General features: G+C 35.0%; 1 protein-coding gene across 2 annotated transcripts in view; it reads left to right on the forward strand.

Annotated features, from left to right (window-relative positions):
• STRN (striatin) overlaps nucleotides 1–27,672 on the forward strand; it is an 81,685-nt gene that overhangs the window by 22,801 nt on the left and 31,212 nt on the right. The window contains exons 3-10 of one of the 2 annotated variants that reach the window (XM_084900600.1): nucleotides 5,789–5,862; nucleotides 12,054–12,132; nucleotides 14,645–14,812; nucleotides 16,770–16,905; nucleotides 20,569–20,704; nucleotides 24,584–24,694; nucleotides 26,711–26,797; nucleotides 27,259–27,402. In XM_084900600.1, coding sequence (XP_084756726.1) covers nucleotides 5,789–5,862; nucleotides 12,054–12,132; nucleotides 14,645–14,812; nucleotides 16,770–16,905; nucleotides 20,569–20,704; nucleotides 24,584–24,694; nucleotides 26,711–26,797; nucleotides 27,259–27,402 — 935 coding nt within the window. The remainder of the gene's footprint in view (nucleotides 1–5,788; nucleotides 5,863–12,053; nucleotides 12,133–14,644; nucleotides 14,813–16,769; nucleotides 16,906–20,568; nucleotides 20,705–24,583; nucleotides 24,695–26,710; nucleotides 26,798–27,258; nucleotides 27,403–27,672) is intronic. The other variant, XM_084900601.1, reaches the window with a different exon arrangement.

The following is a 27,672-nucleotide window of genomic DNA, read 5'->3' on the forward strand; positions in this document are numbered from 1 at the left end:
TGAAATTCTCTATTATGCTTAAATTTTAGTGATCACATTCTTTTCTCATTATTTTGAAGTTGTTATATGGGGTATTTGCAAAACTACCCTAGAATAACATTTAGCAGACAATATTTATGAATATCAAGAAATAAAACTTTATTGGAATTTGTGTTCAGTTTTATATAGCATCTTTAAATGAGATTGACAACAAGTTCACTTTTTGGTGAAAAATAGGCAGTTATTTTCCTTGAGAAGTTAATTGAAAACTGTATTGAGGAGATAGAAAAAAACACCCAGATTTTTAAAGGTAGTAATTTTGAATATTTGAGACTTTAAGCTATCTAAAAATAAAATGGACACTGTTTATTAACTACTTACTGTATTACAGGTCCTGAGGCTTAAAAACAAAGTGACTGTATAGAGTTGCAGTCAGGTAGAGCTGTGCTTCAGATTGCTTAGGTCTATCTGATTCTGAAACCTGTACTCTGTACCAGAACATTATAGTATTCGTAAGATGGAAGAATTGAAATACACAGATATTACAGTAACCAAGAATATTGTGTGTGTGTCCCTTCTCATTAAACATATTAATCTGTGCATCCAGTTTAAGCACTTGTGCTGGACCTGAGTCTAAACATAGGTCATAGTCCTTGTCCTTACTGGCTTACAGTAACTGGAAGCACAGTTGGAAGCCATGCAGTGCAGTGCAGTCTGATCGGCGCTGTGGGAGAAGTCTGTGTGGGATACAGTGGGTCACAAGGAAGGGAGTGGATATTTGTCTGGAAGGTGGAAGTAGAAAGAAAGGTGTAATTAAAAGAGTTGAGGCTTTGCCGAAACCGGTTTGGCCCAGTGGATAAAGCGTCGGCCTGTGGACTGAAAGTTCCCAGGTTCTATTCTGTCAAGGACATGTACCTTGGTTGCAGGCACATCCCCAGTAGGGAGTATGCAAGAGGCAGCTGATCAATGAGTCTCTCTCATCGATGTTTCTAACTCTCTATCCCTCTCTTTTCCTCTCTGTAAAAAAACAATAAAATATATATTTAAAAAAAAAAAAAAGAGTTGAGGCTTGAACATCATAAAAAATAATGTGTTTGCCAGATAGACAAGGTTCAGGAAGTTGAGAGGATATGTTTTATGCAGAATAAAGCAGTTTGGTGTGTTCAGAAATTTATAATTACTGTGTATTGGAAGGAAGGACATTAGTTGTGATTTGATGAGATCATGGAAAGCCTAACTAAGGAATTGAAACTTTTATCTTACACGTAATAGGGAATATTGAAAAATTTCAAAAGCTTTCTAAAATAATCTCAAATTAATAAAAGTTGCAGGACCCATATGCCATTTACCCAGAATTATCAATTTGACCACATTTTTACTATGTTAACTGTCATCATGCACAATATACCATATTTTTTTCCTGAATAATTTCCTACTTACTTGCAAACATTATATCTCTTTTCCCTATAAATTCCTCGCTATATATTTTCTAAGAGCAAGGACATTCCATTGCATAATTACAGCTTATTATCAAATTTAGGAAATTTAATGTTGATATAGTTCCATTATTTAACAAAGCCTATATTCATATGTTCCAGTGATGATCTTCATAACATTTTTTGACCAAATATTCTAATATGATCTTTATAGGGTTTTTTTGTGTGTGTGTGTTTGTTTGTTTTTTTGTCTAGAAATACATACTGCATTTAGTTGTCATGTAATTGAAAGGTTTTAAGCATGGAATAGTGTGAAATAGATTTTAGAATGATCATTCTCATTTCATTTTGGGGAATAGACTGAAAAAATCTGTTAATACAGGCAGGAAGATTGTAATAGTCAAGGATGAGACATGATAGCATAGTAGCTGCAGGAATAGAGGAGGCATCAGCTGTGAAACATTTTAAATAGAGAGTATCTTACATAATTTGGAAGATGATTTGGTATAGGAGATGAGGAAGAAAGTTAACTTAAGATTCCTAGGGTTCTGGCTTGAAGTATGAGTTTTGGAACTTATCAAAGGAATCAAGGATAACAATTAAGAATTTAAAAAAGGATAAGAATTAAGGGTTTAAAGCAGATATGAGAGGGACTCATGACTAGAAATGTACACATCAATATTGTGGGTGAAGTTATAGAAGTAGTTGAGACAAGAAGAACAAATATTTTGGGAAGAAAAGAGAACCCACAGGAAATGTTTGAACAAAGGCAGAGAAAGAACAACCAACAAAACAATGGTTGGAGAGGAAGGAGAGAGTAGTATATTCCCTGACTCTCGATTGCAATATTACAGGCTATTGTTGTTCCTTGTGATTAAGTCCTTATCGGAAGCAAGAAAAGGGGAGTTTGACAATTGCAAGTGCCAAATAGACTCCAAGTAAATTGTATACTGAAAATAGTCGTTTGGACTTGCCAGTTAAGAGCTTGTTGGTATCCTTGCCAGACAGCTTCAGTGAGGCAGCAGGAACATAAACCAGATCATAGGGGATTGAGGGGTGAGTAGGATAGATAAAGGGCAGACAGATACAGTCGCTTATTTTTCAAGTAGTTTGACTTTGGAGAACAGAGAGAGAAAGACTGGCCTGGTCCAGGGAAGTGGTGGTGGTGTTTTTTTAACGAATGGGATTTTCCTGGAAAAGAGTCCCTGATTTTGTATCTTTTGAAGTTCATGGAATGATCTGAGATTATTCCTGATGTAATGGCACTATTAAAGTGTAATAAATTATTTCTTTTTGAAATTAGAGCTCTTAGATGTTTTCATGTTCATTGGACTAATTATTTAAAATACAGATATTAAATCACTGCTTAAAAGTATCTGGCTAGCCGAAACTGGTTTGGCTCAGTGGATAGAGCGTCGGCCTGGGAACTGAAAGGTCCTGGGTTCGATTCCGGTCAAGGGCATGTACCTTGGTTGCGGGCACAACTCCAGTAGGGGGTGTGCAAGAGGCAGCTAATCGATGATTCTCTCTCATTGATGTTTCTAACGCTCTATCCCTCTCTCTTCCTCTCTGTAAAAAAATCAATAAAATATATTTTTTAAAAAAAAGTATCTGGCTAATTTCAAAATTCTTCTTAGTAAAATCTTTTACATCCAGGCCCCTTGCTTGTCCTATACATATACATGCACACATGACACGCATTCACACACATACTCACACACACAACTGTTTTTTTAATACTTACACCCACTTCACAAACACACATACACATTTTGAGGAACTTTAAGTATTGTTTCTTCTGACAGAAATGCCCTCTATATCAGTTCATTTGTCTGGTGGGGAAACTGATGGTATTTTGAATTTAGCTAAAATCTCATGTGTTACCTCCTATTTGGTAGGTCTCCTTGAAACCACCTTTGACAGAATTAGCTAATTCCTTCTCTGAGCTCATGTGACCGTGGGTATAATTCTGAGCTCTCACTCACAGTGTGCGATAGCTGTTTAGTTACATTCCTGCCCCCCAGGCATCTTCCTGCCTCCACCCTCATCATGGATTACAAGTTGCAGGCTGTTCCCAGCAGCCAGTGCAGTGCCTGGTGTGATATAAGAATTCAGTACATTTATTGGATATAATGAAATCATTTTTAAGGGAACCCAGCTTGTAAACACAGCATTTCTTTACTTATTTTGTCTTTGTCTAATTTTTTAGGAAGTGTTATTTCATAGTGTTTTATTATTTTTTGTTGTATATGTTGCATATAATATTTTCTGTTTCATTTTTGTAGCCCTGTTGCAGTTTTTCCTAAGAATACTAGAATGCACTATTTTGTGTTTGAAAATGTTTTTCTTTATATGCATATAACAAAAATATATAAATTCATTCCATAAAATGTTATTGCTACTTCTCTATCCTCAGCCAGTTGCTTTCAATTATTGTTGTGACTTCTGGGAGGTATTTTTATTTTGAGACAATGGCTCTAAATCTTACCCTCTTATAATATCATTAATACGGAGACATTGAGGTAGACTAGGAAATGTTTAGTAGGGTGAGGAAATCTTTGATTAAGAGAAACATTGGGAGTAGAGAAAAAATGTTCTAAATTATTTGGGACAAAATATTTACTAAAAAATTTTAAAAAGACATATATACATATGGTTAATTCGCCAAATAACACAAAGTAATTTTCCTTCTGCATCAGTTCACTGATTTCCCTTCCCAAAGGAAATAATTTTAACTGATGTTTTATGTGTTATGTATTCAGAAATATTCAATACATATGAAATATACATAACATACATATAAACCACATATGTACATAGTATTTTATACTTCGCTTTTTTTGCTTAAGCTTAGAGATCAATCCATATTAGAAAACAAATATTTTTTCCTTTTTAATGGATACATATTATTACAAAACATTTTATATCTATGCAGAACATAAAGACTAATATAAAAAAATGATGATATACCTACCACCTACCCTAAGAAATAAAACATCAACTGTGTATAATTTTTATAGGTTTTCTTAAGATTCCCTTCTATATAAAACATTGACTTTTCTTGTGTAACTGCAAAATAATTACTGTAAAATAATATGAGGAATTTCAGTACTTCATATATTTGAGCAAATAATTTCCATTTTCTTATAATTTACTTTAAAAAATTTATAGTAAGTGCTCAATTAGTTTTTTATAAGGATAAAAATAATTTTTAAAAAAAGCTTTCAGAGTTGGCTACATTATTTTCTCTCATTTGTTGTTAATTCTCACCCAAAGATATTTTTCCACTGATTTTTATTTTAGAAAGAGTGTAAGGGAGGAAGACAGAAAGAGAGAGAAACATCCACATGAGAGAGACACATCAATTGGTTACTTCCTGAATGCAGCCAGGGAGCTTGCAACCAAGGCATATGACCTTGACCAGAATCGAACTTCTGATCCTTTAGTTCGAGAGCCAATGCTATATATCCATTGAGCCAAACTGGCTAGGGCTTGCTATGTTACTCTTTCATTACTTCTTTATTATTTAAGTTTTCAAATGGTTGTTATTATCCCAGTCTTATTATATTGAATATTTATTATAAATGGCCTCAATATTTTAGGGAAGCAAACAAATTAAAATATCCAAATAAATTAAGTGTGGCCATTTTTAGTTAATCTTAAAATTTTTTACCTTATCTAGTTTATTTTTCTGGTCTCAGATGGTTAAATCTGAGATGGTTAAGTCAGACTAACCAGAAATAATAACATTCATATAGCAAGAGAAGACAAGAATTCCTGTTCACAGTTTTTCCTGAGTTCTTCCTGCAAAGAAAGGCAAAGGATACTTTGACTATTAAAAAAATTATTTATTTCTGCTGGAATATCTTATTCAGTATTCATGATTTGAGCTGGTTCCCCCTCCATCCTTTGGATTATTCAATACAATGCATACTTGGCAAATTATAATTGCCTGATAAGATAGTATTATAGGTGATTTTTCTTTTTAAAAAACTCAATTTTGAAAAAGGTCTTTTACAAGTTTATTTTACAATCCAAACTTTGCTGCTGCTTTTGATAATAAAATATTCTGGCAGTTATCAAGAAAATTTGAATACAACAAAAGCTAGCATGTTAATATGGTTCATTAGTAAGTACAGAAAGAAGATGTATGGTTCCCAGAGTTAGTCCTTTATTTGTTATAATAGCACTTCATGGGCTAACAACAAAACAGTAATGGCAAATGCTTTTGTATTATGACTTTGACATCTTAGAAGATTATGTGCCTTTGAAAGTTACCTAGGACTACTGCAAACTGATGACTACTATTGAATATCTAAAAGTTTACTTAAATATGTTTTAAGATGGTTTGTATTTTCTCATTTCTTTGTTAGAGCCAAATACCACAAGTTGAAATATGGGACAGAATTGAATCAGGGAGATATGAAGCCTCCAAGCTATGATTCTGGTAAGCTAATTTTAAAGGAAGTTCAAATGATTAAAAAGAAGTTAATATCGAGTATTTGTAGCTACGATATTTATAATTGCAAATTGATTTCTAGTTATTTGCATGTTAGTTATTTTTTCTGACCTACTTATCTTTTGACACTAATCATGTAGAGTCATTTAGATCATTTTCCACCACCTTCCTTCTTTTATCCCCTTCCCTTTACTTTTAGTTTCCCATTTTTTGCTTATGTTCTACACTTACTGGATCAGAATTTATGGGGAAACATACATCAACATAACTGATTTTTACTGGGTCTTCCCAATATTAATGGGAACTTTGATATGTGCAGTACAAAGTTCAGAATGCTCTTGAAATTCTAAGAGAACGAGTAGGAACTATGGAGGTAAAAGATTTCTTCTTTAAGTATGGGAGAATACCTTGTCCAATGAGCCTAATCCCTCAGTTTCAGGTACAAAATTGTTTTGGACTTGGTCATCACAGCGTAATTAGATCATCTTTTAACAGCTGAAATATCCTACCTAATAAAAGAGTAATATGCAAGTTAACCATCACTCTGCTCAAGCCACGCCCACCATCCATGCCCATCAAACCATCAGAGCGGGTATGCAAATTAACCCCAACCAAGATGGCTGCAGCCACAGAAAGCAGTTGAGATGCTTGGGTTTCTTTGGCAACAGAAGCCAAGTTTTCTGCCTGCCCTAGCCGGCCTAGGCCTCCACTCAAGGATACAAAGTTTCAATTATAAAAGATAAAGCCCAAGAAAAAGGGCGGCAGCCAGGGAGCTGGAGAGAGCAGGGTAGGGTTGGCCTCGAGAACAGAAGAAGCAAAGCTTTCTACCTGCCCTGACTGGCCTAGGCCTCCACTCAAGGCTACAAAGTTTCAATTGTAGAAGGTAAATAAATTCCAGATACCAGGGCCTCCACTTGGGTCGCCCGGGGACATGGCCCGCCTGCAAACCACCACAGGCCCCTCACCCAGGCCACCCCACACCCCAAGGGAACCCCCACCCTGATCTGGGACATCCTTCTGGGCAAACCAGCTGGCCCCCACCCATACACCAGGCCTCTATCCTATCTAATAAAAGAGTAATATGCAGATTGACAATCACTCCAATACACAAGATGGCTGCCCCCATGTAGTCAAAGATCCTGCCCTTATGTGGACACAAGATGGCCAGAAGGGAAGGGCAGTTGGGAGGGACCAGGCCTGCAAGGAAGGGCAGTTGGAGGTGATCAACCCTGCAGGGGAGAGCAGTTAGGGGTAACCAGGCTGACAGAGGAGGGAAATTGGGGTTAAACAGGCTGGCAGGGGAGCAGTTAGACATCAATCAGGCTGGAATGGGAGTAGTTAGGAGGTGATCAGGCTGGCAGGCAGGTGAGCGGTTGGGAGCCAGCAGTGGGATCGGGTCTAAATGGGCAGTTTAACATCCCTCGAGGGGTTCCTAGATTGGAGAAGGTGCTGGCTGTGCTGAGGGACACACCCTCCCCCCCCTCCCTGTGCACGAATTTCGTGCACAAGGCATCTAGTTTTATTATAATTTTGCATTATGTCTTTTTTATCCTCCTACCTTCTTCACCCCACCAAACAATACAAAACTACAGTATCTGGAAACAATCAGATATTACTTATTAATAGATGTAAAGAAAAAGAAAGAAAAGTTATTCAAAGTTATTGCCTTATTTTAAGGTGAGTTTGTTTTTGACATAATTTCAGATTAAATTTCTAGATCAAATATCTGAAGTATTATTTATATCACTTACTGAAATACCTGCCTTGTACTAGGGGCTTTATGTATATTAACTGTAATTCTTAAAATAGTTATTTAATAAAGATAATATTCTCATTTTATTAATTTTTTTTGTTAATCCTTACCTGAGGATATATTTCTTCCTTTTTTTTTTCTCTCCCTTTTTTTAAGAGAGAGTGGAAGGGAAGCAGGAAAGGGGAGTTTGGCTGCCACTTGCATGTAAAGTTTCTGAGATAAGAATATGCCACATTTGAGAAATGAAATAACTGGCTAGTATTTGGAGGGAGAAAATTAATGTTTATATATAACTAGAGAGTTAGCTAGGGGGGAAGAGAGTAAAATTTGTTACAAGGTCTTGTAAAATATGTTAAGGAGTATACACTTTATCCTAGGAGTTATGAGAAGGCATTTGAAGAACTTAATTAGGATTCTTGTGATCAAATTTGTTCTTCAGCCTAGAAGATGGGTTAGAGGGTAGCAAAACTGGAATTCGGGAGACTGGTTAGGGACTGTCACAGCCATCTGGCTCCATGAGGAAGTCACCCAGACAGGGGTTCTAACAGCGGAGTTTAAGAGAAGTGGGTGTATTCAGGAAATATTTAGGACCTAAAATCTGCAGGAATTGGCTCTTGTTTGGATGTAGAGGATGAAAAAATGGGAGAATCAAAGATGACTCCCACACTTCTAGTTTATTTTTTTTTTAATTTATTTTTTATTTTTAAAAAAATATATTTTATTGATTTTGTACAGAGAGGAAGGGAGAGAGATAGAGAGCTAGAAACATCGATGAGAGAGAGTCATCGATCAGCTGCCTCTTGCACACCCCCCACTGGGGATATGCCCGCAACCAAGGTACATGCCCTTGACCGGAATCGAACCCGGGACCTTTCAGTCCCCAAGCCGACGCTCTATCCATTGAGCCAAATCGGTCTCGGCCACACTTCTAGTTTAAAGAACTGGACTATAAGCAGGTTTGGAAGATGGCGGGCTCACTTCTAGGTTTATTTGTTAGGCAATCAAGTGAAGGTGGCTAGTAAACAGGTGTGTAGGTTTGAGCTTAGACCGGTGGTATAGGTTTGATATGCAGATTGAGATGCACCACCATATAGTACTGATGACACTGAAGACATCTTAGTGGAAGGCTCACCCAGCGACTTTATGCAGAGTGAGAAGAGAATTTAAAATGGAACTCTGAGGAATGGCAGCATTAAAGAAAACTGGTAGAAAAACAGAATCCTGAAAAGGAAACTCAGAACAGTTGTTCTAATGGTAGGAGGAAAGCCAATGGAAACAAAGAGGAGAGATAGTTTTCAGAAGTAAGGACCCTTCAGCATTACTGATTAATGTCTAAAGAATTGAAGAATCTAGTGACAAACAGATCACTGAGAATTTATTGCAAGTAATTTCAGAAGAGAGGTGAGGACAGAAACATAGACATGAGTGGAAAATGAAGACTAAGTGTGGTCAACTTTTAGGAAGATTGGGTTGTGAAGGTGAGGAAGAGGGATTACAGGGTAATAGATGGCAGGACACAAAGGATGAAGGAAGTGTGTGTGAGAGTTGTATTTTGTAGAGGAGGAGCAAATAAAAAGGAGAAATAGAGACATACAAAATAGGAAGGTATCGGAAAACGTGATAGGGATTGGATTCTGAACATAGGTAGAAAATGACAGGGGGAGCATGTCTTTTATTGTTACCAAGAGAGAATATAGGAAGTAGGTGATGGGTTTGTAGGTTAGGGTTTCAGTTTGGTGGTGGGTATTTAATATGATAGCTTTATGTTTGAGACAAAATTATCTGGTAAGAAGTGTATGGGAGGTTTACAGAAAGTAGGGAAGATTTATAACAAATGAACAGAAAAGCAACTAAGAAATGGTAGGATTAAGAAAAGCTAAGGGTTTGGTTGACATGTGTGAACATGAGTTTATATAGAAGCACTTGTCTGTACACTTGCTAGATAGAATGAAAATAGTTAATACTTGAATTCATGGAAAACAAGGGTACAAGAAAATTGAGTACATTGGCAAAAGAATGGTTGAAGTGATAGACTTTGAACTAAAACTTCAGAGGAAAGGAAGTGAAGACAAAAGGTGCCTAAGTGGGTAAGATTAAGGAGATAGATTATGATTTAAAGCAGGCCAGCAGAATTTTTCTGAGGCCAGATAGCAATATTTAGGCTTTGTAGGCCATAAGTTTGCTCTTGCAGCGACTCAACTGCTATCTTAGTCTCCTTTTATAAGGGCATCAGTCACGTTGGATTAGGGCCCACCCTCAAGACTTCATTTTAACTTAAATTCTCTCTTTGACGACCTGCCTTCAAAACGGCACAATCTGAGAGGTACTGGATGTTAGGACTTCCGAGACGACCTCTCTCTCACTTGAGGGGATGGGCTGAGAAAAACTCAAATAGGGTTCCAGTGAATATTCTTTCATCTTCGCAGTACTCAGTAACACGCACGCACCGGGGCCTGTGTGATTAAACATGCATTCAGTTTAACTTCCACACGGACGTCTCTCTCCAGAATCGCGCCGGAACCCTGCGAACCTGCTGGCGGTTTCTTGTCAGCAGGCAGTTTCTGCACTCCGTTGGCTTTTCCCTGTGCTCGTTCTTTTCTTTGTACAATTTTTTCAGTCTTAATTGATGATGGATTTATTTTTTTTATTTTTATTTATTTATTTATTTTAATATTTTATTGATTTTTCACAGAGAGGAAGAGAGAGGGATAGAGAGTTAGATTAGAAACATCAATGAGAGAGAATCATCGATCAGCTGCCTCTTGCACACCCCCTACTGGGGATGCGCCCACAACCAAGGTACATGCCCTTGACCGGAATCGAACCCGGGACCTTTCAGTCCCTAGGCCGAGGCTCTATCCACTGAGCCAAACCGGTCCCGGCTGATGATGGATTTAGACAAGTAAAAAAGTTTCTTCTCAGCCCTTTGAGAAGTAACTTTGCCCACCTACTCCTACGTTACACCTGCCCACCAGAAGTTTGAGGATTCTGAGATCACGAACAAGTTAATTGTTTAACAGTTAATTGTTTAAGATGGGTGGGGAACCTTTTTTCTGCCAAAGGCGATTTGGATATTTATATAACATCGTTCTCAGGTCATACAAAATTATCAACTTAACAATTAGCCTGCTATATTTGGTCAGACATTTAATTAACTCACCCTGAATGCCTTGGCAGGGCCAGACCAAATGTTTTCACGGCCTTATAAGGCCCACTGGTCAGATGTTTCTCACCCTTGCTTTACACTCTAATCTCCTGGCAACCCTAATCTGTTTTCTCCTTCTGTAGTCCTGCCTTTTCCTGAAAGACAATATGTAGCCTTTTAATTCTAGCTCCTCTCACGTGGCATAATGCATTTGAAATTCATATGAGTGTATGTCATCAGTTGGTCCCTTGTTCCTGGTGAGTAGTATTCCATTGAATGGATATACCACACCTTGGTAGCATCACTCATTGGCTGCTAGAGTAGGCAAAGGCAGTTGATTATATTTGAGGATGGTATAGAAAGGATTTAGGAAATTAGGTGACCTCAAAAGTTCTTTCACATCTGAAATTTTAGTGTTTTGAAATGTTAATGTAAATGGTTTTATATGGTAAGTACAATTTATTCACTTGACTTATTAAGGGGACGTATTGGAACATACTATATTATATCCACAGTTTCTGAATTTGTGGATATACTAGTGTCATTTTTCTTTAGTATTGAGACCGTTGCTTTTTTTTTCCTTTTTAAAGAAAGTATATCCCCTAAAGTTATCCCAAAGTAATTTTCCTTTTTTGGTTAACTTAATCTTCCTGACCGCACTTTCTACCCTCCGTCTGCTGTACTGATATTTGTAGATGGTGTTTCACAGAGCTTTGCTTCATTATTTTAGGAGAAAAAGGATAATGTAAGATCTAATTTTTAAAACTTATGTATTTCTCTAATTTCTTATCGATGTAGTGATAGCATATGGAGGAAAATATATGAGCTCTGGAGTTAGACATATTGGGTATAAATTTGGAATGAGATTATTTCCTACCCACTTCTTTAATCAAACTGCTTTTCTTAAAAGCCATCATTCCTGGGTATTTTTTGTTCCACACTTGACCTGGTGCTTCAGATACTTTTATAGGACTCTTATTGTGTGACTTGATGTGGATAGGTCTTGATCTTAGAGCGAAATTCTGAGGCTGCCTAAAGATTTGGAAAATGTTTTTATTTCAGTTCTACAACTCCGAGGGGAATCCACTAGCAGTAATGAATTCAGAGTTTGTTATGGAAATTTGACTTAAAAACAGAATGTATATAGTCCTGAAACATACCTTACAGTGCAGTTTTACATATTCCTTAATCTTATAAATATTTTTGGATATTTTTTTATCACTAGAGATACCCTCTAATGTATATGACAAGTTGGTTTTATTATGATTTAATGTTTTCTAGATGAAGGTAATGAAACAGAGGTGCAACCACAACAAAATAGCCAGTTAATGTGGAAACAAGGTCGTCAACTACTCAGACAGTAAGTAACTCCTATTCAAATTAAAGAGAAGCAGCAGATATTTTCAGGAGATTATTTTTGTTTTGTATTTTCAAATCAGTAGAATAATTTTTCTTATTATTATGCTGCTGCTGTGAAAAGCTTAATTGAATTACTTTTTCTTTTTCATATTAAATACTTTCCCCCCTGTAGTGGAATTTATAAATTATTAAGTATTAATAAGAATTATAAGGCATAAATAATTTTATTATTTTAGATTCATTAAAAAGAATATAACTTTAAGCTTCTAGATTTTACATACACTTAAATTTATAGTTTAAAGTTTGTATCTTTTATACATGAATATACAAATTTTAATATAAGTTTAATTAGTATTTATATGTAAATTTGTGATTTTAAGCTTTCTGTTTTTAATTGATTGAAGAATTTTTTTATTTTCCCCTGTTTGCAAATATTGCACTGACATGTACTTTATCCTATGAAAGGAGTAGTTGAGACTATAAGGAGGGAGCAGAGCTGGGTTGAGGTTCAGATGTCAGGTGGTGGGCGAGACCCACTCACCAGCTCAGTACTTGGTCCTTGCATATCACGTTTGAAATTGGTATTCAGGTTTATGCCTTAGTAAAATGAAATTTGCTGTTCGTTTTGGACATTTGAGATCGCTAGTGAATATTCTAAATCTATAATTTCCAAAGTGGATGCCTGCCAGCCATTCCTTTTGGTGTGGGAAGGGAATAATAAAATGTCTCCAAATATCTAATTTTTTTTAATCTACTTGAAGTTAAAAAAAAATGAGATTTCACTAGTATTTAAACTATTTTAAAAAATATTTTTATTGATTTCAGAGAGGAAGGAAGAGGGAGAGAGAAATAAATAGAAACATCAGTGATGAGAGAGAATCATTGATTGGCTGCCTCCTGCACGCCCCATATTGGGTATCAAGCCCACAACCCAAGCATGTACCCTTGATTGGAATTGAACCCGGGACCCTTCAGTCCACAGTCCAATGCTCTGTCCACTGAGCCAAAGTGGCTAGGGCTCACTAATATTTAATAGGGATTTTTTCACTAGTGCCTTGACTTTGGTCTTAAATATGATTTATGCATTTTCTTTTTTATAAATAAAAACATGTTCTTAATCTGCTGGGGATTTTTATTGGGAAGTTTTATAGTGAGAAATCCAAGAGATATTTGCAAAAGCTTTAGAAGACTCATAATCTGTCTCTTAAAGGAAAGGTGACATTTTATCAGTGAACGAGAAAGTAACTATTTTGTAAAGCCAAATTATGGAAAGTGCAGTTTTCGAAACAGTTATTTGTAATGTGATTTTGTATCAAGTATTATTTGTTAAAAATGGAAAAACATAATACCTTTGTATTAGTTTGTAAGAACACCTGATTAAGTTTAGGGAAGTTAGGAATTTATTATCCAAATTTTAATCTAACCCTTTCTGTAAATATTGAATAGGATTGGGAAATGAGTGTCTTAATTAAATAGGATGCACTTATTCCATTTTAGTCACATATCTTTCTGAGATATCTTTTTGAGTTATAACAACTCTTAATGCCAGGTCTTGAAATAAATTGACCTTAGACTGCTTATCTTGTCCACCTTTGATTTCTTTCTCACTCCATAGACTGATGCTTACTTATAAGTTAATGCCTAACATTTGTCAGTTACATTCATTAATGGTGCTATTAGTGACGTTTGCCTTTTTATTGTTCCTGCCACTACCTCTTTTGGTCTTTTTTTTTTCTTTTTTCTTTTTTGGTCATCTTTTTTTGTTAATAGAAATCGAGTGCCTTCTATATACTAGGCACTTTACTAAGTGTATCTCTTTTAAGGGAAAGAAAGCTGAGGTTCAGCAGAATTAGAGTAACAACGAAAATGGCAGAAATGGGCTTTACACCCATTTAGGCTAATACAAAGCCTATTCTCTTTTATTCTGTGCTGCTGTCCCTCTCCCCATGTACCCAGGCATCCCACATTCCACAACTGAATTGTGGTCTACATTTTTCATTTTACACTTGTCCCAGAATAGAAGCATTCCTTCTGTAGAAGTGACTCTTTGGATTATACTTTTTTATTGCATATCATAGAGGAAACTATGTAAGCCAGAAACATTCTCTTTAGATCTTAAACGGTGACACTTTACATCAGAAATGTAAAAAGATTGCTGAATATAACAACTACTATCATAAAATAATTTATCTGAGAGTGAGATTGCTCCAACCCTGCCTAGAAGAAAGAATGTGCTATTAGCTATATTAAGAAACAGTTTCTTTTTATGATAAATATAATGAATGGAGTATTGTATAGTTGTTTGATTTTTCTTAGTGACGGTAGAGACTGGTACTGCAAGAGACAGCTCCATCTGCAGCTGGAAGATTATTTATTAACAAGCCGTACTAGCATGGTACTAGTCTGTTAAATCCTATGCAGGCATTGGATTTAAAGAAATACTTTTTTAATGTATTAAGTTATGGAATGCTGATCCAGTATGGCTGAATTGTAAGGATCATCTTTATACACAGGTATCTACAGGAGGTGGGTTACACAGATACTATTCTAGATGTGAAGTCCAAACGAGTGCGAGCTTTGTTGGGCTTTTCAAGTGATGTCACAGACAGAGAAGATGACAAAAATCAGGACTCACTCATAAATGGCACAGAAGGTGAAGTTAAAGATACAGCAATGATTGGGTAAGTATTTTGTCTGGAAAGTGTTTTAGCTATAACTTCAGTTTTTAGTAAATATATTTGGTTTATGGGTGATATTTATGACACTTGCACTTTTAGACACTGCTACAGCAATAATTATAATAAAGTTTAACAAGAATTTAAAATTTATTAGAAGATAACAGTGATTAGAGTTTATGATTTTTTTTAAGAGTTTATGATATTTTAAGAATATTTTTTATTTAAGATATTAGCTTGAAATTTATGGATTTAATACAGATTTTAATATCCTGAAGCTTAGTCACTTACTATTAGAACTTCATAAAAGATCTTATTTTGGAAATGTAGTTAAAAATTTTTAAGAAGTAAACCTTTAGAAGTAAACCTTATCATAGCCACTTTTGTTTATTTCGTCAGGGGCACTGATGGCTTTTCCCTTAGATTGTCAAATGAAAAAATGATAACAGCCAACACAACAATAGCCATGTGGTGTAAATGAATAAAAATTATACCCCCCCCTTTTTTTTTCTGATCACTAAAATATATATTATTTTTTGATGTGCCACAGAATTTTAGTAGTTTATGTGTGCCATGACATGAAAAAGGTTGAAAATTGCTGTTTAGTGAAAACATAGTTTCTGTTCTCTTGACCATAAACTAAAATTATGAGATTTAGGTAAATGTTTAAAAATATGACTTTTGTAAACAGATGTCATTGGAGTCTTCTTAAATGTATTCATTAATAATTAAAACTACATTAAGTTGTTTTTATAAATGTGAGATGTAGATTGTTTCTTTGTGTAGACATAGACAATGTCGGCATTCTTGCTTATAGTTTGACCTAAAGGGTTAACTCAAGTCAGTATAAAGGCCTTCAGAAAGGACCACTCTAGTTGTCTTGTGTTTTGGTCTGACCTATCTTTGGAAGCTGACAAAGATATTATTCTGAATGTCTAATTATGTAGAGGTGAAGAATAAGGTGGAAAAACCTCAAACGTAGCTTCCTGCAGATTTGAAATTTATTATTTGTCTTGAAAATTTTGTCCATAGTTGTGGCTATATTTTTCCACAGACGTACCTTTGTTTCTAAAACATTTTTTTAATGAACTAGAGATAAATCATTCTTTCTGGTCAATAGGAAATTGTTTACTAGATGTATTTTTAGGGAGCTAAATTAAAATCTTACATATTTGAAATCATTTCCAGAAGTTTAATGCTCACTAATAAGATGAAGTTTTGTAGAAATGTTGATTTGAGTAATATATATATATTTTTAAAAATATATTTTATTGATTTTTCACAGAGAGGAAGGGAGAGAGATAGAGAGCTAGAAACGTCGATGAGAGAGAAACATCGACCAGCTGCCTCTTGCATACCCCCTACCAGGGACATGCCCGCAACCAATGTACATACATGCCCTTGACCGGAATCGAACCTGGGACCCTTCAGTCCTCAGACCGACGCTCTACCACTGAGCCAAACCGGCTTCGGCTGATTTGAGTAATATATTGTATTTAGTAACTTGATGTGCACATTTGCTTTTTTCAGTTCGTTAGCTGTTCAGAAATAGAAGATTGCATCAGAGAAAAATGACATATTTTCTAGTTATTTTTTAGTTATGGAAACTTATGTGTAATAGTAAGAGTAGCATAGAGGAAAAGAATAAAGTTTGGCAGAGAGAAAAAATATTTTTAAGAAGAAATACATAAAAGTTAACAGGATCAAAATACATCTGAATCAGGAGATTACCATTAATTAGATTACCATTAATCTAAATAGATAGGGTTGCAAAGTAAAAAGTAATCACTTTCTATATTGCTTCCTATATTATAATTATATGGATAAGAATCAATGTCATTCATAATGTTATTTGAGGAAACATGATTACAGTATAAACAGAAGATAATGCATCATATTACAGATTAATTCTTATGTTGAGTTTAAAACATGAACTGAGCAAAGTGTACATGTTTTAAACCAGGAAATCAGAGTTAACAGATTCTGCCTCTGTACTGGATAATTTCAAATTCCCTGAAAGTGCAGCTGCAGACTTCAGTGATGAAGACGATGATGACGACATTGATGGACGAGAGAAAAGCGTCATTGATACTTCAACAGTGAGTTGGATAACTCAGATATAATTATTTCTAGGGAATTGTATGTGTACTGTAAAAATAACACATATCTTTCAACCTAAACCTTATCTTTATTTTTTTTTTTTTTATGAATTTGAAGAAGTATACAAGTTTTTAGTATTTATTGCATAATCAGGAATACTTTTAGTATAGCAGCTTTCTATTAAGGGCCTCATTTTTTGACTTTTTGTTAGTTCATTAAACATTTCAACATTTCTATAGAGCTAGTGAATACGGTAAACTTTGTGTGTTGTAACAATGCAGTGTTATTTGCTGCTATAAGACAATAGAACTGACAGACCCATTATAGTCCCTAATGGCGACTGGCATCAACTCTAATTGATGCTGTTTTCTTGTCAGGGCTGCTTTGGCAGACAAGTTCTACAGACTTTCAGAACTCTTCCATTAGGTTTCTTCAAGCTTGTTTAGGATTTTTCTGTAATTTTGCTTACATCTTTATAAGTTTATTGACTCTCCCTTGGTAGTTTCTTACACTAAGAGGTGTCTCTAAATTGCTTTTTCTCCCTTCTCTTCCCTTCTCTATTCTATCCCCTCCTACCCTCTTCTCCCCCCCTCTCTTTTCTTTCTCCCTACTTTTTTCCTTTCCAACTCCCTTCTTTCTCTTCTTCTTTCTGCCTCCTTTTCTTTTTCCTATTTTTTTAACAGTAAGAAATAAGGGCATGCTTTGCTTTGACTAGGAAAATAATCACATTTCCTCTTCCACTTTTATTTATGAAGAGGAATGTAAGGTAATAGAAAGCAGACTGAACCTGAAGTCAAAAGCCTTGGGTTTAAGTCCCAGTTCTGTTACTAATTATCTGTGCTTATTAAACCTTTAGGCTTAACTGTTTAGTTTGTAAAATGAGGATTATAATACACATCCATCTTATCCCCAGAGGATTTTGTGAAGAATGTGAGACACTATATATGAAAATGATATATTTGACTATAAGTATTTTCTAAGTGTTACTTCTTTGTTCTTTATGTCCTCTGCTTCCATCAGAGACTGTCAAATTATTATTTCCAGATTATTGTTTCTCTGGGCAGGAGTAGGGGGAACCTTAGATATAGGGAAGAAAAGTAATACATGCTTATTACAATAAACTCCATCCATTCCCATTTACTAATCTACTCTCCATTGGTAACCACAATTCACTTTTTTCCTATGTCTCGCCATTAAAAATACAGGAGTTTTAAAAAATATATATATTTTATTGATTTTTTACAGAGAGAAAGGGAAAGAGATAGATAGAAACATCAATGAGAGAGAAACATCGATCAGCCTCCTGCACACTCCCTACTGGGCATGTGCCCGCAACCAAGGTACATGCCCTTGACCAGAATCGAACCTGGGACCTTTCAGTCTGCAGGCGACGCTCTATCTACTGAGCCAAACCGGTTTCGGCAAAAATACAGGAATTTTTGTTTATTTATTTAAATGGGATACTTGATAGACAGTGGGTTTTCATCTTGCCATTTATTTCCCTTCTTTATTAGGTTATAGAGAGGAGATGAGACTTAGAAACAGTTGTTTTCCCCCCAAAGAGTTAGTCTAGTGACTTAATACAATACTTAGTTATAACTAATGTTGAAAATACATTCAGACTCTGAATTTACGATTCCAGATATTTTTATAGCATTTCTTGATTTTAGGTTAATATTATAGTATGTCTTGATTTTAGGGAAATATTCTAAATAGTTAAACCAATTATTCTAGCATCATTTGAGAATCCATGATTTCTCCTATTCTGTTTTTATATACACCAGGAAAGGCAGAGTAGGTTTCATCCACTGTGCCAGCTTTTTTCTATTTATAGTAGCTTCCTGGAGTGTGCATTGAGAAGGATTCCTGAGGGTGTATCTGGCTTTAGATTAAAAATGCTGTGATTGACAAGTGGTATCAGTCATGAGCATAAGAGCAGGGCCATCCAAGTCAGGTAATTGTTATCTCTTAGAGTCTACTTCTAGAGTCACTAGTCTGTCCCATCGATCTGTATGTTTTACCATTACATGTTTAAACTACTCAAAACAGTCCATCGGTAAAGTTTGATCAGATCATGCTATTTCTGTTTTGCATGGAGTGAAGAAGCTGAGATACTGAGTCCATTTTTTCAAAAGAAGCTGAAAACTTGTTGTCCTAATTTGTTTGGGCTTCTGGTTGTGGAGGTGACCAAGAAGGAGATAATTCATAAAAAGTATTGGCATATAGATCTAACAGATCATCTTTGGCCCGGCTCGTGTGGCTCAGCGGCTGAGTGTTGACCTCTGAATCAGGAGGTCATGGTTTGATTTCCAGTCAGGGCACAGCCCAAGTATATCCCCATTAGGGGGCATGCAAGAGGCAGCTGATCAATGATTCTCTCTCATCATTGATGTTTCTATCTCCCTCTCCTTTTCTCTCTGAAATCAATAAAAATGTATTCTTTTAAAAAAAAATCATCTCTGGCCCTAACCGGAGTTTTGCTCAGTGGATAGAGCTTCGACCTGCAGACTGAAAGGTCCCAGGTTCGATTCTGGTCAAGGACATGTACCTTGGTCTCGGGCACATCCCCAGTAGGAGGTGTGCAGGAGGCAGCTGATTGATGTTTCTCTCTCATTGATGTTTCTAAACTCTCTATCCCTCTCTCTGTAAAAAATTAATAAAATATATTAATAAAAACATAAAAAATCATCTCTGCATGCATTAGGCTAAGTTTTGATCTTCCAACTGGATTTGTGATTCCAGAGATTCCTAAATATATATATAAAAAATGAGATATTACAGCCCTTACTAGATTTGCTATTAAATCTAAGTCAAGTCTCACTCTGTATCATCCATATTTTAGAAAAAACTTGAATATATAGAGAGTTATTGGAGAAAATTGATGCAAGTTTGAGACAGTAGAAATAATAATGGGAATTCCTTCCCTACTCCTCCACCCCCCTGCCACAAACAGAATAGCTTCTAAGGCATGCGTTACCGAGTTTGTAGTTTTTGTGATTATAAATTTTATAAGGGAATGATGTATTATAGTTAAAATTGATCATGGTTATATTCTGAAAGCTCTTGCAATGTTTTATAAAGGTTTCTTTTTTGGGACAAACTGTATCCAAGAAATATGATTTGGTTGTGTTTCTTTTAATACAGTACGTATTTTTTCTATCTAATTTAAATAGGTATCTTATGGTCTAGTGTAGGGGTGTCGAACTCAATCAGAGAAGGGGCCAAAATCTAAAATCCAGCCTAAATCGCGGGCCGAATGGTTTACTGAACAGTCATAAACTGACAATGTCATAAACTGACAGCGGAGTGTAGTGATGACAGCGCGGTGCGGGCCACATTGCAAGGCCTGGCGGGCTGGATTTGGCCCGCGGGCCTTGTGTTTGACACATGTGGTCTAGTGTTTTTAATATATGATTCCATTAGTTTATTTACAACAATAAATCATTGAACAAAATTTAAATTACTACTTTAAAATGTATAATATTATAATGTATACACTTTTTAAAGAGACATCTGTTTTCCACTGTTGAATGGGTATTACATAGATACACTTTCTACAGAAAACAATAATTGGGTTTTGTCAGTCAATGGTAAAGAGGTACCTTCTCCCTTATTTAAATTACTTCCATAATATATTTTAATTTGGCATGTTTTCTCAATAGATTGTTAGGAAAAAAGCATTGCCTGAGAGCAGTGACGATCGAGATACAGAAGAAGCTCTAAAGCAGTTCGACTTCTTAGTTACATCAGAGGAAGGCGACAGTGAATCTAGAAGTGCCGGTGACGGAACAGATTGGGGTAAGGAAGGATACTGGATCCAACCAGAGACATTATGTAAAGAAAATTAATGAATATTTTTTTCCAGGAGGGCAACATCTTAAAGAACACTTTAAATCTCTCATAATGTTGAAATGTTGAGCCAGTGAACTTTTTTTATTACTATCACCTTTTGTCTAGTGTCTGTGTTTGTGTTGTGTGTGTTAAAGAAGATTGTAGTATGAAAATAATTTGAATTCACATACTTTCAGAATGCTTTTTCTGCCTAGTCAGTAGAACTTGCATATCTAGATTTTGTGGAAATTGAATATGACAATATATTAGAGCAGTGATTTTCAACAGGTATGCTGTAAGGATTTTAAAAACATAAAATGCCTAACTATTGTATTTAGTCAGGGGCACTGATCTAAATGATACCAGCCAACACAGCAAAAGCCGTCAGTGTGAATGAATAAAAATTATGCCTATTTTTTTTTGTCAGATTGGCAAAAAATATATATTTTGGTGTGCTGCAGTATGTTAGTAATTAGTTTGTGTATGTCGTGAGATGAAAAAGGTTGGACATTGCTGCGTTAGAGGATTTAGAGAGCTCATCTCTGGCATCTTCGGTACAAAAAGAAGTAAAGTTTAAAAATTGTAGTTTACCATTCCAGTCAGGTTTTGTCAGCTTGCAAAGGCATCAGATTTTGTGTGTGAATTGTTCTAAGCGTGTTTAATATTTTAAATGTCTAACAGGAGTTAATAAAACAAGTGTTTTGGAATGAGAGAAAATTTTCTCGAGGTTAAAGAATTTTAGATCACCCTTAGTTTATAGTCTCTGTACTTTAAAGACTGATAAAGGTTAGAGAATGAGTAACTATCCTAATATTTTCTTGTCCCTTTTCCTTCAGGGATCTCATAATGTTAATACCACTTCTTTTTCATGGCAAATATTTGAAAAATTTTTTGGGATAATCACTTGAAATCATAATATGGTGAATATAATGGCTATTTTAGTGATTGACCTTTTCCCCTCCCCAGAACAAAGTTTGGAAATCAGAGGAAGTTAAAGTGAAATTAGTCTCTCTTCTGTCTTATTCCATAACTTAACGGCCGGTACACAAAGATCTGTGCACTCAGGGGTCCCTCAGCCCAGCCTGCGCCCTTTCACAGTCTGGGCCCATCAGGGAGAGCAGGCCTAAGCCGACAGTCAGACATCCCTCTCGCAGTCCGGGAGCCCGTGCTCCTTATGGCCCACTTGCTTGCTGCTCCTTACTGCTCAGCTCACTGCTCTTTAGCGCTGCCTTGGAGGCAGGAGAGGCTCCTGCCACTGCCACTGTGCTCAGCTATCTTCCGGCTGAGCGGTGCTCCCCCCTATGGGAGTGCACTGACCACCAGGGGGCAGCTCCCGCATTGAGCATCTGTCCCCTGGTGGTCAGTGCTCATTATAGCGACTGGTCGTTCCACCATTTGGTAGATTTGCATATTTGCCTTTTATTGTATAGGATGAGCTTATATATCAAGTTATTCAAATATTTCAGGCAACAATTCTATCAATATAGCTAGATCCACTGTGTTACACAAAGGTCTTTCTTTAAGGAGTCATACATCTGAATAATAATAGTTGGCCCTTTTCACTACCATTCTTATTGCGGTGGTGTTTGGGATTTATTTTCCTCCAAATACAGTTGTGCTGTCCCATATGTAACTTCCTTAGCTTTAAGGCGTGAGTCATGGTCTCACATATTATATGATGACCGTGTGTACATTTTAACCTAGCCTGCTACGAATTCAAAGCATTCCACTTTTAAGCAATTAACAGAACTAGATGGCAAAACCTGTGTAGTTGAATGGACATTTAAACCATTTTAAGTGCGTCCTTTATCCCTCCTCACACCCCTGTAAAGGTGAATATGCTTAGGTTTAAGAATCTTGTTAGTTTCTGCCACGTAAATTTTTGCCTCACAACTTCTAAGACCTTTCATTGTTATTATAAGTATAGTTAAGATTATAATAAGGATAATATTTTTATTTAAAAAAAATTAAGACTAATTTAAAATCACACAATTGAAGGCATTTTAGGATCCAGAAGCCACCCATTTTAATTAATGATTAAGACCTGGTTGATGAAAATTAACATTTTTTTATTGTGAGCTCTTTCTGGAAAAAGAGACTTTCTACTATTGATAGATTATAGTTATGTTTATAAGAAATTTGAGTTTGTTTTTAGTATATCCACTGGCCTAATAACCATATTTTAAAAACTGTGGATTGGAACTTGTTAAGAATAGACAGATTACTGTTTATTCTGGTTTCTTTTGTTTAGTCCAATCATTAAACAGATATTGATAAAATGCCTTCTGTGTGGCAAGTGTTCTAGATGAGGATCTCTATTTCTGTTGTCCCTGCAGTCTAGTATGAGGATATAAGCACTAAGCACAGTGCATGAATAGTATGTCAGAAGATGATAAATGCAATGGAAAATAGAAAATGTAGAACAGAATAAGGCAGATAGAGAGAAGTGGGTGTGGGGTCATTACAATTTAAAATAAGGTGTACATGATAAGCACCATGAGAGGATAACATGTGAGCAAAAGATTTTAAGTTGATGAGGGGAAATAGGCATATGGATCTGGAGAAAGTGTTCGGGGGGGAAAGAAAGCCAGAGCACATGCCCTAAGATACAGCAGCCGTAGTATGCTTAAAGAATTCAAGAAAGCTAGAGTTTCTGGAGCAGAGTTTTTCTAAGGGAAATATAGTAAGAACTGACCAAATCACTCAGAGTTTTGAACACAAGGATGGCAGGATCTGACTTTTATGTTAAAGCATTACTCTGGATTCTAAAGAACCCAGGGCAACCAGTCTTGATAATAGTCTTGGTGGGAAGAGAGGACAACTATTGCAGTAACTCTAGCAAGGGAGTGGTTAGGGAAGTAGTATATATTTGAATAGTAGTCAGATTCTAGATGTGCTTGAAGGTAGGAAAAAAACAGTATTTCCTGAAATAGTTGATGTTGGATTAAAGAAAGAGCGGATTTTTGTCTGAGCAAATGGAATTGTCATCAAATTAAACGGGGAATCCTGTGGATAGAACAGATTGCAGGGGGGAAGATTGGGATTCTGATTTGTATGGTTAGTTTGAGATACTAGTTAGACTTCCAAAGGGAAATGTAGAATGAGCAGTTGGATCTATGAGTCTTGAGTTAAAGCAAGAGTTCTGAGCTAACACATGACATTATATAGTATATAAATTTTTTTATAGTAAGTATAATATATGTAACATTTATTCTCTAAATTTTCTTCTCCTGAAATAGTGAAAGTTAGTAATTGTAATTTCTTTCTTACTAGAAGCTTTGTTTCCTATTTAAGGAGATTATTCGATTGATTAAATTGTTTTAAATTTTAGATGTAGGTTAATTAAGTTTTCAAGTATTCCTTATAAGTCCCTTAAAATAAAAATGGTCATTTATTGATGAACACATGCCAAAAACAAAATTTTTCAAATGAAAAGATCATTGAAGTCTATTTGTATAATCTCTTTTTTTTAATTAAATTTATATAACAATCTCTCATTATGTAAATTAATAAAAAATTTTGTGATTCAGTCATAATCTAATTCAGAAAATGATGGGTTCTTGATTTTAGTGTTTTGGGGCCTAATTTACTAAAAGTCACTCACATCTTCCAGGTGTGTGTGCTTTCTTTTCTATGTCTCTTTCAAGAGAAATTTAATAATATTACCTAGGAAATTGAATTGGTCACCATTTCTTAGATACTGTATTTTGTGTGACATATAGCTAATGTTTGTTTTTTTTAATTAATGATACTAAGGAGAAAATAGTTATGTCATTCATAACTATTTACTTACAGTGTTTAATATTTCATTGAAAAAGGCTGTTTCATTTGTTTCACTTTGTTTAGAAAAGGAAGACCAGTGTCTCATGCCTGAAGCTTGGAATGTGGACCAGGGAGTAATTACCAAACTCAAGGAACAATACAAAAAGGAGAGAAAGGGGAAAAAGGGGGTGAAGAGTAAGTGGAAAACATTGTATCTGTAAATCATAAATCTTGCCTCTTTCATATCCCCCAATTTTTTTTCAATGTTTTCCTAAAACTACTTACTCTTTTTCTTTTCTACTCCTGACCTCTTTCCTTTTCACCTGCTCTCGGGGGTTGAAATTAAATGGTTAGCTATTTAATTATGAAATTCTACAAGAAAAAAGAAAAACTATACATATTATTGTGGAATCATAATATATCCCAATAATAAATCCAGAGCCTTATGAGAATGTGGGACTGTATATTCAAACATAGTGATAATTTGTTTTTTAAAAACATTTGTATTTAATTATAATCATGATTTTTCACTGTTGACCATTTTAAATCTCATCTAGTTTGACCCTCTGGCAATCCACCAAAATTATTGCTTATAATTTTAGAATTTAGAGACAGAGCAAGTTAATTTCTACCCCTGAATATTCTATATGTTCATTACACACAGTTCATTTGCTTTCACCATTATATGCTATACAGGGCACAAATACACAATTTCTAAAAGTATTTATTAATTTAAAACTTTTGGCCAATTCCATTTATAACATTACCAATTAGCTTTTTTCTTTTCAATAAAATGTGTGCCACATGAAAAAGAGAAGCTAAAATTAAATTTCTAGCCCTGTGAATCATATATATAATTCACTATGCAAACGATTAAAGTTTAGCAATAGCTCTAGTTAAGCCTGTAAAGTGGAAATACAAAAGCTTTCAAACATCCCTGAAAACATTAAACATCTTTTTAGGAGAACAAGGTGAAACTACCTCTTTGTGCTTCCTCTTATTGACAGTATGAATGTCTCCCTTTTTGGCAACAGGAATTTTATCCTTTGGGATATTAAAGTAGTATAAAGTGAGATTAAAATCCAGTTTAGTAAAACTGTATTTGAAAGTTGTAGAAGATTGGAAGGATACTATTTTTTCTTTTTGTAATGATGCTAAAGTTTATCAAAGACCAATCACTTCTGTTAGGACATTCTTTTACAACCCAGTAGTTATTGGAAAACATTTAAGTGTTTATTTAAAATATTTTAGAATTTACAAGTAAGCTTGAAGGGATAAAAGTCAGTGACCATTATTGATATTATCATTGTACCAACCATTACATAACTGAGAGATGATGTCATTTGATGTCTTCTCAATCTAAATTAAATCAACATAAATATTAAAACAAGAATATTTGTATTTATCCAAATAGATTGATAACCAACCCCTTTAAACTGAAATTTCAAGGAAAATTTGTATGTCATATATGAGAACAAGAAGAATATTTTAATTTTTAGATTGACTTAAAGTTGATATATCTCTTTAAGTCATTATGCTGCAATAATGTCTTGAAATGTAAAAGATCTTTAAATTGGTACGGTTTCAGGACTTACGTAGAACCCATGTATTATTTATTATATTGATTGTTCATTTCTTGTCAAATATCAAGGCATTGCTGTAGTTGAAATTTAGCACTTTAAGATCTAAAACTGCACCATTTGACTGGAACAGTATTCCTATTAATTTGAGTTATTTCCTGAATGTAGGGATTATGATCAGTATTTAGGCATAAAGCATAAAGTTTTTTAGTATGATGAGGAAAAATGACTCTCTATAGGGAAAAATTTTTATGTCTTTTACTGAAGCTGGAGAGGGTATAGACAGGTTCAGCACATTTTGTTTTCATTGTCAGTTCATATTATCTAGATAAATGGTAGTCTGGGAACAAGTTAAGATGATAAAAACAGAACTGAAACAAAGCTTTGAATTGATAAGTGAAGCATTAATTATAATCTATAAATATTTTATTAATTGAATTATTTACTCATTGGGAAAGATCTAATTTTTTAAATATGGCCTAGTAGATATATTTCCAGTCAAATTGTGTACTCCAGTCATGCTGTATTGAAATATATTTCTAGGTATTAGTTAAAATTGCTTATGCTGGTATAGGAAAAAACATAACGGACTATGGGTAAGATTTCCCATTCTTAATTAAACTTATAACAGGAAAAACTACCGAAGATCTGTTTCAGCCTCTCTCCTATATAAAACAGTCAAAACAGGGATGTGGGAGAAGGAAGAATCAAGTGTCAGGTAAGTAATCGGCAGGGCATGAGACTTCACTTCGGGTACCATAGCTTCACGGTGTCAGGCGATAAATGCAACTTAATTTAAGCAAACAATCAAAAAGTGATGTTATTGTTTAATTTGGTATATAGCAGTAGCTTCACAGTCTGTGGTGTCTATCTGAATTTAGACCAATATGCACGAATAATATTATAGAATATTATTTTTAATGGTTGACATTGAACATGAACATTTTTTCTATACAAATAGTGATACTTCATTAGCTTAATTTTAAAAATATATGTAAAATATGTCTTTTTAAGAAATAAACTTTTAAAATAATTTGGAAAATAATTGCTTTCTAATATAGAAGGGTAGCTTTAAAGATGAATGTTGGCAGTTGTGAATAAAGTTTATGGCACCATTTTAATGCAGTTGAGTAATTCTATATCCTCTCTCTTGTTCTCTCCCTCCTTTCTTTGGGCTAGGGCCCAATAGGTCAAAACTACAAGATATGCTTGCTAATTTGAGAGATGTTGATGAGCTTCCTTCATTGCAGCCATCTGTGGGTTCACCTTCCAGACCCAGCAGCTCCAGGCTTCCTGAACATGAAATAAATAGAGCAGATGAAGGCGAGTATTTAAGACACTCGAGCACAAAAAGCACTTGGATATATATATCTAAATTCTTATTAAAAATGGTTTTCTATAAGAAGAATTGTATTCTACCAATACTTGTCATTCCCCAAATGTAGATTATCTTATATTCACTGGGGTTTGATTCTAACTTCAATCTTTAAGACTTAAAAGGGGGTACAGAAACTTAAAACCAACTCTAAATTCTAGTTTAGAACATCTTTGCTATTTCAGATAAAGCTTCCATTGCCTTTGTGTGCTATATAC

Source organism: Pipistrellus hanaki (assembly GCF_964339955.1).
Source record: "Pipistrellus hanaki genome assembly, chromosome: 12".
NCBI classification, from domain to species: Eukaryota; Metazoa; Chordata; class Mammalia; order Chiroptera; family Vespertilionidae; genus Pipistrellus; species Pipistrellus hanaki.